This window comes from Macrobrachium nipponense, chromosome 31, assembly GCF_015104395.2.
Source record: "Macrobrachium nipponense isolate FS-2020 chromosome 31, ASM1510439v2, whole genome shotgun sequence".
NCBI classification, from domain to species: Eukaryota; Metazoa; Arthropoda; class Malacostraca; order Decapoda; family Palaemonidae; genus Macrobrachium; species Macrobrachium nipponense.
Window position 1 is genome coordinate 7,739,815 of NC_061093.1, and position 12,463 is coordinate 7,752,277.

General features: G+C 35.9%; 1 protein-coding gene and 1 long non-coding RNA gene across 3 annotated transcripts in view; both read left to right on the forward strand.

The window, feature by feature from the left end:
- Positions 1 to 5,041, forward strand: part of LOC135206619 (cuticle protein AMP1A-like) — a 10,318-nt gene extending 5,277 nt beyond the window's left edge. The window contains exons 1-3 of one of the 2 annotated variants that reach the window (XM_064237961.1): positions 3,239 to 3,312; positions 4,247 to 4,470; positions 4,765 to 5,041. In XM_064237961.1, the coding sequence (XP_064094031.1) occupies positions 3,304 to 3,312; positions 4,247 to 4,470; positions 4,765 to 4,963 (432 nt within the window). In that variant the 5' untranslated portion in view covers positions 3,239 to 3,303 and the 3' untranslated portion in view covers positions 4,964 to 5,041. Of the gene's footprint in view, positions 1 to 3,238; positions 3,313 to 4,246; positions 4,471 to 4,764 lie in introns of those variants that run through there. The other variant, XM_064237960.1, reaches the window with a different exon arrangement.
- Positions 5,042 to 11,491: 6,450 nt separating this feature from the next.
- LOC135206621 (uncharacterized) lies at positions 11,492 to 12,144 on the forward strand. Its single transcript, XR_010312802.1, has 2 exons — positions 11,492 to 11,573; positions 11,867 to 12,144. It is a non-coding gene; the product is annotated as an uncharacterized LOC135206621 (long non-coding RNA).
- Positions 12,145 to 12,463: the final 319 nt, after the last annotated feature.

Sequence of the window (12,463 nt, forward strand, 5' to 3'; positions counted from 1 at the left end):
TTATGACCTGGTGACCCCAGTGCCATATGAGGAAGAAGTCGTCTCCTCAAGTGAATATTTGAAAAACAAGTCACAATTGAATTTATGGGTAATTAAGAGGGTTTAGATATGGAATTCTGAAAGAAAAAATAGCCTCTTGAATATTTGCTATTGATGACACATTGCTTTTAGAATTTCTGGTAGCTTTAGAAAACTTTCTGTGTCGAGTGCTCTTTGGTCAAATTTTTTCATTCTGATTTCTTTTAAAGGTATTGGTAAATATCCATGTCTTGTCAATGTAAACAAATATCAAACGGCAGTACTATGAACAGTACAGTTTGATTCTGGTGAATGCTTAGGTTGTAGTTATTTCTATAATAATAATAATAATAATAATAATAATAATAATAATAATAATAATAATAATAATAATAATAATAATAATAATAATAATAATAATAATAATAATGATAATAATAATGGCCGAAACATGTCGACATTAAAGAAGCAACTGACTTTGAAAACTAATAAATTAATAATGAAGAAAATACTTTATCAACGAATTTGCAGGGGAGATCACTATTTACGATCGCGTTGTAGTCTCCGGATATATATTAAAATACAACCAGAATAATATATATATATATATATATATATATATATATATATATATATATATATATATATATATATATATGATAATATATATATATATATATATTTATATTATATATATATATATATATATATATATATATATATATATATACATATATTCTAGTATTCATAATATCAGACCTTGATATTCAATATACCGCCAGAATAACACCATGAATAGAGGCCAATTACTTAGTAGTCTCGCGGATTATGACAAAAGATTTATCAGATAAATTGAGAAATTTTTTTAAGATGAATTTAGTTAACTATGCAATTCCTTTTAATAAAACATGTATCCGAGAAGGTCTGTTTCCTGCTTAATAACGATAATAACTAGAAAATCAGATTATAATGGTCGCAATAATGCAGAATATATGTACACGATAAAGTTCTAAATCAGTACTATGATGAAAACACTTACGGTCGTCTTCCCATCAATTAAGAACTCTAGACTACATCATATTAGCATGACGTGCAGCTTCGAATACCAAAGGTGAGAGAACTTATCTCATTAAGCAACGATGTAAAGGATCATCAGTGCAGAAGAAGATTTTTTCCCCCCGCAGGAGGCCAGTCCTTTTGAAATATTTGGCAAAAACTAGTAAGACAAGACGTGATCAGAGAGACTTACTTTTCGCGCACTTGACCCACAACAATCTATTTTTTCTTACCGAAAATATGGATATAGGGACACGTGTTGTAAACTATGCTGCTTCTCATGGAAGAACGAAAAAGGAACTCGCGCTTCAAACACAATGGTTGAATATTGCGTTAACTTCTGTGAGGGTTGATAACTTTTTCTCGTGTTTTTGTTCTAAATAAAACATATTGCGATTTTTTCCTTGAAGGATTAGACACAGGAATGCGTGTTGCAGTATAGATCCGTTATCGATCATCGTTCTTCTCTTGACAAGTCTGACAGAGCTCAACTGCAATATGCTAATCTTCTGTTGACAAATGAAAATGGATTCGAGAGATTTTTGTAATCCAACTATATCGCTGACGAACAGACGCAAGTTTATGTGCTAACATAAAAGGACGCTTTCAAATTACATATCTTTTCTTGACAAATCGATGTATTAAATCATGACTTATATAGAACCGTTAAATATTACAAAATGTGTATAATTTTGCAGTCGAAGTAGAGATTATTTGCAATCTTTAACGAATTGCAATACAACGCTTGGACATCGTCATCTGCATTGACGAAATACTTTGAGTATCTAATTTAAAACAAGTACCATCAGCTATTATTCTCCCACTGACGAAGGATAGGGGCATGCTAGTTTTATTAGACAGCTACAGACAGGGTAGCTTTCCCTCACTTGGGCAGTGCGGACATTTGTTTTAGGCAAATCATTGTTTCAATGGACCATCAGATTATAACTCTCTCACTGACTGAGAAAAATTATAGTGTTTTTATACCGCGTGATATCCTTCAGGAATGACCGAAAACAAAAACTCGTACTTTTTTTAAAGAAAATTTAAATTTATTTATGAAAATATTAATTTGTATTGCAACTACTAGTGACCTTATTTTTTTAAAGTCTGTTTAAAATTTTCATTTACATTTAGAGTATCAGATTTTAGTAAAAATGTATAACCAAGTTAATTTTTTTTTTTTGGCTATCAAAAACAATATTTTGATTAAATGAGGTTATCATTCTGTACCTACTAAATATGTCCTAAGCAGTTCTCAAATATAATACCTAGCAACAGGGTTTTGCTAAATCATTAGTTCTTTGCAATTAAGACAATTATTATTAGAACGTCTAAATATGTAGAAGTTTCTGTATCAGGCGTCTCTTGTAGTACCTAATTCGAGGTTACCAAAGGAATTAAAATAAAGGATTAAGATTCACTCGGAATAAAAACTCGGTCACAGATCTTGACCTTGAAACCCATCGGGAAAAAAACGATAGTGACCTCATAAATTACCGCAGTGCTGACACAGAATAACCCGTTTTTGTTTTTAGAAATGTTTTACAATATTGCATGTTTTTAGAAATGCGCATTTTGTACATCTGTCAGTTAAGTTCAATATAGCCAACTACAAAAGAGCAGATTTTGTTTTTTTTTTCATGTTATAATAAGATTTAATATGGGGGCTTCTATAAGTCCCTCTGGACATAAATCCTAAGAAAAGTAGTGTAATTGGAAGAAAAGTGAATTGTGAATGTGGATTTTGAAACTGATGCCGAACCTAACCATATACAATCTCTTCAGATCTAAAATTCATGTTCACACGGGAAACTTGAAGGATAAAAAATTTGTGATTTTTTAAGAACACAAATTATTCCAGAAGTTAGGTTTACTTTTTCTTAAAACTTAATATTCGATATACGTGAAATTGGGACAAATTTAAATTTATATATATAGAAAAAGAGAGGAAGAGAGAGAGAGAGAGAGAGAGAGAGATAGAGGAGAGATAGAGAGAGAGAGAGAGAGAGAGAGAGAGAGAGAGAGAGATTCCAGGGATCCTGCCTTCCAGAGCATCTGATGATTGCATCAATGCAGGCCAGAGTTCAGCAATTGGTTAACCTTCGGTTAGGACTATAAGCTGTCCAAATATTCTAAATCGGCAACTCTTAGGATGGGAGTGGCTCTTGCTATATAAATGAATGGAACTGGCAAAAGATCATCACATTTTCCCCCCAACATCCAACAATGAAGTTCGTAAGTAGAGACAAGGACGCTTGTGGAAACATTTTTGAAGTTAGTCAGGTTATGAACTTAACATTGGAGACAGTCAGACAACTGGGCATTGAACTTGTAACGCCAGATTTCTGAAGACTATTGGCTAAGTTTGCATACAGATTCGTGATATATGCGTCCTCGCTCTCGCTCGAATATGATCTACAATGACGAGAAGACGAGATGTCTTGACTATTCGAGTCTACAACCTCAAACTCGTTATTTATTTTTTAAAAGTCTTTTTTCTGGTGGTGGCTTTACTAAAACCTAAAACACATCAGTATTATCTTATCTTTTTAATTTGGTTGTTTATTGCATAGAAATGATAAACTAAATAAACATTTGTTGAGAAATTCTTGCAAATATAGATCGCGAAAGGTAATCACAACCATTATAGCTATAATAAGATTTTATTTGATTTTTAGCACTGGGACCCTTTTGGCCATTCAGCCCTTAAGGCAGAGAAAAGAGGTAGTTGGAGGGGTTGGACAGTAAGGCAAAGAGATTTAGAAAAGAGAGATGAAGTACGAGGATCTGAAGCCGAACTGAGAGAAAACTCCACAGTTATGGGGAAAGAGTTGGACAGCAAAACTAAAGAAAGGAAATGGGAATGGAGGTCAATTCTCAGGTCAAACATGAGATGTAGCTGGGGCGGAAGGGATGATGCAAACGCCCTACAATAAAGCATACAGTGTACTACGGAAGGAGCAATGATGGCACTACTTCCCTACAGGAACTTGAATAAGATGAATTACTTAAAGAGGGTCAACTTCACTTATTTATCCATTTATTATGATCTATAACTTCCGATAGCATCACGGAATTATGAAGCAATGCTGCTTCATCAGAAAAAAAAAAAAAAAAAAATCCAGTGAATATAAGAATTGCGTAATCACATTGATTTTCTACTCTGCAGGTCATCATCTCAGCCGCTTTGGCAGTTGTGGCCTTTGCCGCGCCCCAGTACGGAAGAGGCGGCGGAGACTCGAGCGAGGAGATCCCCATCCTGAGGGACGATCGCGACCGCGATGACTTCGGGAGGTACAGCGTCAACGTCGAAACCGCCAACGGCATCGAACTTGCCGATGCTGGAACCCCCGACGGACCCAAGGGCACCGTTGTGTCCTCTGGATTTTTCTCGTAAGTCATGAATTTTAGCATTATTGATTCACTTGCGTTGTATTGAAGACGTTCTAATTTAAGAAACAGTTACGAAAATCAGTATCATACTATTTTTTGTATTAGATTTAAGACGCATTAGCATGATAAGCTGTTAGCAAGAACTAATGACTACAAATGGATAAAATTCCCCTATGACTGTCAGTCTCCATTGACGTATCCCAACTCGTTATCTAATTACCCTCAACATAAACTACAACACCTTTGCTCTTTGAATAAATAAGTTAAGCGATTTTATTCCATTATCTTTTACAGCTATACATCACCCGAGGGCGTTCCAGTCGAAGTGAAATACGTCGCCAACGAGAACGGATTCCAGCCCCAGTCTGACCTGCTTCCAGTGGCTCCCGAATTCCCCCACCCAATCCCCCAGTTCGTCCTGGACCAGATCGCCTTCGCTGCTGAGCAGGACAGGCGTGGCAGTTCTTCAAGATCCTCAGGAGGATACAACTAAAAAACTTCTCTTCGATGTTAGGATGTTAGCCGAACGAATCTATTTATTACCTTATCAAATAAATGTTAAATTGAGTGAGGTCTTGTTTTCATTAGTTTTGAGTCTTCTGTCCTCTATTTACCTTAATGCTTACGGGCTATGTTATGTCCTACAACCATCCACAGGAGTACCAGAAATTAAATATAACGAACCAGGTACTATCAAGTACTCTTCTGAATTAGGTAAAATGATTCCTTATAGGTACTAGGGGGCGTTAAGGTCTACGAGCTACTTACGGCTGGCAATGATAAGGTCAAGTATTGCGTTTCAGTGTGACGTCAGTATCGTTAAGCATATTTTCCCTAAAATAGTAGCATAGGATTACTAAAGGCTCGATTATCACACCGCCTCAGAATTACTTTAGGGATTTCCGTTAAATCCCATTGGGTCTCTCCGTACTAAGCACCGGATTATGTACTGTTTGAGGCTTCCTTGGAACTGAAGACGATCATCCATTTTAAGGGCAGTCGGTATAGACGTCACTGAAGCTCTAATTTCTCCTCTTTGCGCTGGTTTGCGTTCACGAGAGGATGGGATTATCAATTTTTTTTTTTTCGTGAAGAAAATAAAGACACTGGCACATGTAAAACATTATTTCTAAAGAGGGCGCGGCCATTTGTTGCTCTAATCTTTTATTATACAAAGTTTTGTAAATAATTACCGATGAAAAGTAGTAATTAACCAGCTTAGGTAAATGGGGATTCCAATCTATCTTATTCGAATTTCATCCTCCCGAATGATATGTAAAGCCGAAATTGTTTTTTCATCTTAACCAATTACGATCAGCTGCTTATACTTTTATGGCGCTTGATTTTTTCTTACACTTATATTAAAATTGATTTAAAAAACACAAATAAAATATCAGTGGTATATTAGGAAACATATGAATAAAGACTGGGTTTGTGTTGATCTGGAATATTACTAGCAGTAAAAATATTCAAAATTGGAATATCGATTTAATTTCTATACGTTCATAACGTTCTACTCTTATTATATGCTGTGACATCTGCTGACTATTGAGATCATATTTTCGATATACCATGTAAAATGGACTAATTAGTGTATTTATGTCTCCATTTCTTTTTTTGCGTAGTATTATTTGCTGGCCTCCATTATAATTATGGATGGTTGGGAGGGGTTAGGGGGAGGGGAAGGCTGCGAGTATATCGCCATCAACAGCCTTGACCTGTTGGATGGACCTAAAGACACTGTTTTGGACTCTCGATTTTATGTCTTGTGTTTTCAAAATTAATATTTAGTTCATTGTCTACCAGATATGCAGAAAGCCATTACTCTCTGGTTACACTCTTAAATTATTGCATTAAAAGGTTAAGCGGCTATTTATCGAAAAACGAAAAGTTATGCATCACCGGAAGGCATTTCAATTCACGTGAAATAAGTAGCTAACGAAAACGGATTCCAACATTAAACACCACACCCCCGTCCAATTCCCCAGCTCGTTCTCACCCACATTTGCCGCTGGGGAAGATAGACATCGCAGCTCCTCGAAGTCTCCACCTGGATCTGATGTTCCTCCTTCCCCTCCATATTAAAATATTCAATTACGTATTATAATGTTTTATAAACGACCATATCTGAAATTATATAAAAAAATAATTTCCATTACCAATGGATTATGTTCACTCAACGTACAGTTCACAATGGTCTGTAATAACCACCCTGCATCATTATTATACGACCTAATCCTCATACTTATAACTACTGTAAATTTCCTGTTCACTTATCACACTACGTCAAGCATAAACTATTGTTACTGTAATATACAAGGCGATTCTCCCCAGTACAACAGTCGTATAAAGTGAAGGGAATGATATAATGTTAATATCTAATCATTATTATTATGTTTATTATGTGTTTTACTATTTTTTAAATAAACCGAACGCAATTTGACAGTACATCTAAGTCCTTATTTATAACGGATATAAAATTAATCTAACTTATTCAAGAGTTGGTGAAATTAATAAAAAATTTGCCCTCTCGGATTTGAGATGTAAAGCGTAAAATTACAAAGAAAAACTATTGATAAGACAATGAAGAATTATTTTATGACCTGGTGACCCCAGTGCCATAAGAGGAAGAAGCCGTGTCCTTAAGCGAATATTTGAAAACAAGTCACAATTGAATTTATGGACAATTTGGGGGGTTTAACTGTGGAATTATGAAAGAAAGAAAAGCCTCTTGGATATTTATTATTAATGACACATTGCTTTTAGAATTTCTGTAGTCCTTGGAAAGCTTTATGGGTTGTGTATTCTTTTGTCCAAACTTGTCCTTCCTGTTTTCTCTTAAAAGTATTCTGGTATATGTAGAAAGGTAGTCACTGTTTATGATGCTTAGATTTATTTTTTATGATACTGCTGATCATTTGCCCTTCATATGAAATAGTTGGTAAAGAAAAATATATGTCTTGTCGATGTAAAAATGGCCGAAACATGACATTAAAGAAACCATTGAGTCTGTAAATACAATAATATTAAGACAATATTGTCTTGACGATTTTGAAGCGGAGATCACTATTTACGATCGTGTTGTAGTCCCCGGATATATACTATATCAAATTACAACCAGAATAATATATATATATATATATATATATATATATATATATATATATATATATATATATAATATATATATATATATATATATATATATATATATAATATATATATATATATATTGTCATCATATTTTTACTATTGATAATACCAGACCTTGATTATTAAAAAAATATATGTATAAGATCAAGGTTCGAAATCAGTACTATAATGAAAACACTTACGTTCGTCTTCCCGTCAAGTAAGAACTCTAGACTACATCATATTAGCATGACGTGCAGCTTCGAATACCAAAGGTGAGAGAACTCATCTCATTAAGCAACGTGGTAAAGGACCATCAGTGCATAAGATTTTTTTTTTTTTTGTTTTTTTTTTTTTTTTTTTTTTTACCGCAGGACGCCAATCCTTTTGAAATATTTGGCAAAAACTTGTAAGACAAGACCTTGTTCGGAGAGATACTTTTTCGCGCACTTTGACCACAACCATCTATTTTTTTCTTTCCCAAAATATGGAAATAGGGACACGTGTTGTAAACTATGATTCTTCTCATGGAAGAAAGAAAAAAGTACTCACGCTTCAAACAGAGTGGTTGAATATTGCGTTAACTTTTTTGATGGACGATTATTTGTTGTCGTCTTTTTGTTCTAAACATAACATATTGCAATTTTTCCCTTAAAGGATCGAACACAGGAATATGTGTTGCAGTATAGATCCGTTATTGATCACCGTTCTACTCTTGACAAGTTTCCTATAGCTCAACTGCAATATGCGATTCTTCTGTTGACAAATGAAAATGGATTCAAGAGATTTTTGTAATCCAGCTATATCGCTGACGAACGGACGCAACTTCATGTTCTAACGTACAGGACGCTTTCAAATTACGTATCTTTACTTTAGAAATTGATGCATTAAATTGTGTTTTATATACATCTGTTAAATACTACAAAATGTGTATAATTTTGCAGTCCAAGTAGAGATTATTTGCAATCTTTGACGATTTGCAATATAACGCCTGGACATCGTCATCCGCATTGGCGGAATAATTTGAGTATCTAATTTAAAACAAGTACCATCTGCTATTTATTTTCCCATTGGCTAAGTACTGGGCATACAAGTTTTATTATGACAACTGCAGAAAGGGTTGCTTTCCCTCACTTGGGCAGTGGGGACTTTTGTTTTAAGGCCTGTCCACACGAACGTGTGCTCTAACGGGCACACTTGACGGGCAAACCATCAAATTGCCCGATGGGTCTTGTAGCAAAATCACCATGGTTGCGCTCGATGGCTTGAGCTTCGACCCTGGCAGAGGTACGTTAACCGTATACATTTCTTTTAATGAGACATTCTTTGCACCATATTCTTTTCTTTTTCATCACACACAAAGCAATTATCATGCTACACAATATCTTCTTCTTTGCGGTAGGCAACATGTTTATCCTACCACACTGAACACACTACTGGCATCGTCGGGTACGCTCACCTCTCCATCGCCTCACCCATGTGGACAACATTCATGGGTAAGCCCGCCAGAATTTGCTCGTCAACCCCAGAGCACGCCATCAGGCCCGCTCGTGTGAGAAGGCCTTTAGGCAAAACATTGTTTCAGTGGACCATCAGATTAGAGATTACAGCTCTCTCACTGACTGGGAAAAATTAAAATGTATTTTATACAGCGTGGCATCCTTCAGGAAATTACCGAAAAAAACTTGTAATTTTTAAAAGAAAATCTCAATTTATTTATGAAAATATTAATTTGGAATATCAACTACTACTTACCCTAGTTTATTTTTATTGTCTTAAAATATTTTATTTACATTTTGAGCATCAGATTTTAGTTAAAATGTCGTATAACTAAGTTAATTTTTTCTGCCTATTAAAAGCAATATTTTGATAAAATGGGGTTATCATTCTGTGACTATATATGTCATAAATAGTTCTCAGAGATAATAACTAGCAACAGGGTTTTGCTAAAAGAAAGTTGCACGAGTTTGGACGTCTAAATATATAGAGGTTTCTGTAACAGGTGTCTCTTGTATTACCTGATGCGGGGCTACTAAAGGAATTAAAACAAAAGATTAAGATTCACTCGGAATAAAAACTCGGTCACAGATCTTGACCTTGAAACTCATCGGGAAAAAACGACAACTGCCCTCATAAATTCCCGCAGTGCTGACACAGAATAAACCAGTTTTTAGAAATGTTTTTAGAAATGTGCATTTTGTACATCTGTCAGCCGAGTTCAATAAAAACTACGTACAAAAAGAGCAGATTTTTTTTTATGATAAGATTTAATATTGGGGCTTTTATAAATCCCTATAGGCATAAATCCTAGGAAAAGTGGAGTAATTGGAAGAAGGAGAATTGTGAATGTGGATTTTGAAACTGATGCCTAACCTAACCATATACAATCTCTTCAGATCTAAAATTCATGTTCACACGGGAAACTGAAATGATAAGAATTTTCTGATTTTGTAACAAGAACACAAATTGTTGCTGAAGTTAGGTTTACTTTTTCTTAAAACTTAAGACTCGATATCCGTGAAATTGGGACAAATTTATATGGAGAGAGAGAGAGAGAGAGAGAGAGAGAGAGAGAGAGAGAGAGAGAGAGAGAGAGAGAGAGAGAGAGATTATGCAATTCGAGGGGTCTCGCTTTCCAGGGCATCTAATGATTGCATCAATGCAGGCCAGAGTTCAGCAATTGGTCAACCTCTGTTGGGACTATACGCTGTCCAAATATTCTAAGTCGGCAACTCTTAGGATGGGAGTGGCTCTTGCTATATAAATGAATGGAACTGGCAAAAGATCATCACATTTTTCCCCCAACATCCAACAATGAAGTTCGTAAGTAGAGACAACGATGCTTGTGGAAACATTTTTGAAGTTAGTCAGGCTATGAATATAACAGTGGAGACAGTCAGACAACTGGGCATTGAACTTGTAAAGCCAGACTTCTGAAGATTATTGCCCTAAGTTTGCATACAGATTTGTGATATATGTCGTCATCGCTCTCGCTCGGATGTGATCTACATTGATGAGAAGACGAGGTGTCTTGACTATTCGAGTCTACAACCTCAAACTCGTTATTTATTTTCTGTATATTTTTTTTATGGTGGTGGCATTAATGAAACCTAAAACACAGCAGTGTTATGTTATATTTTAAAGTTTGTTGTTTATTACAGAAAAGTATAAATTGAATAAAAATTTGTTGAGAAATTCTTGCAAATATAGATCGTGAAAGGTAATCTCAACCATTATAGCTATAATAAGATTTTATTTAATTTAGAACGCTGGGGCCTTTTTGGCCGTTGAGCCCTTAAGGCAGAGAAAAGAGGCAGTTGGAGTGGTTGGACAGCAAATAATAGGAATGAAGTACGAAGATCTGAAGCCAAACTAAGGGAAAACTCCACAATTATGGATAAAGAGTTGGACAGCAAGGCTAAAAGAAAAGAAATAGGACTGAAGGTCAATTTCTCAGGTCAAACATGAGATGCAGCTGGGGTCGACGGGATAGTGCAAACGCCCTTCAATAAAGCATACAGTGCACTACAGAAGGATTACTGATGGCACTACTTCCCTACAGGAACTTGAATAAGATGAATTACATAAAGAGGATCAACTTCACTTATTTATCCATTTATTATGATCTATAATTTCCGATAGCATCACGGAATTATGAAGCAATGCTGCTTCATTTAAAAAATCCAGTAAATATAAGAATTGCGTAATCACATTGATTTTCTACTCTGCAGGTCATCATCTCAGCCGCTTTGGCAGTTGTGGCCTTTGCCGCGCCCCAGTACGGAAGAGGCGGCGGAGACTCGAGCGAGGAGATCCCCATCCTGAGGGACGGATCCCGCGACCCGAGCGGATTGACTTCGGGGAGGTACAGCCGTTCAAAACGTCCGATAAACCGCTAACGGCATCGAACTGGCCGATGCTGGAACCCCCGACGGACCCAAGGGCACCGTTGTGTCCTCTGGATTTTTCTCGTAAGTCATGAATTTTAGCATTATTGATTCATTTGCGTTGTAATGAAGACGTTATAATTTAAGAAACAGTTACGGAAAGCAGTATCATACTTTTTTTTTATTAGATTTAATACGCATTAGCATTGCAAGCTGTTAGCAAGAACTAATGACTACAAATGGATAAGATTCCTCTATGACTGTCAGTCTCCATGTACATATCCCAACTCGGTCTCTAATGACTCTCAACATAAACTACAACACCTTTGCTCTATGAATAAATATGTAAAACGATTTTATTCCATTCTCTTTTACAGCTATACATCACCCGAGGGCGTTCCAGTCGAAGTGAAATACGTCGCCAACGAGAACGGATTCCAGCCTCAGTCTGACCTGCTTCCAGTGGCTCCCGAATTCCCCCACCCAATCCCCCAGTTCGTCCTGGACCAGATTGCCTTCGCTGCTGAGCAGGACAGGCGTGGCAGTTCTTCAAGATCTTCAGGAGGATACAACTAAAACACTTCTCTTCGATGTTAGGATGTTAACCGAACGAATCTATTTATTACCTTATCAAATAAATGTTTAATTGAGCGAACTCTTGTTATCATTGGTTTTGAGTCGTCTGCTTCGAATGAGGAAAATGTCTGTCCCATATTTATCTTTATGCTTAGGGGTTATGTCCTACAGCTTTCCAGAGGATTACCAAAAATGAAATATAACGAACCAGGTACTATTATGTACTGATCCAAATCAGGTAAAAATATTACTTTGGGGCGTTAGGGTCTCCGAGCTACTTACGTGTGGGAATGAGAAGACAGGAGTATTTCAGGTGAAGTATTGCGTTTTAGTATGACTGCAATATCGTTAAGCATATTATCCCTAAAATAGTAACATAGGATTACTAAAGGCTCGAT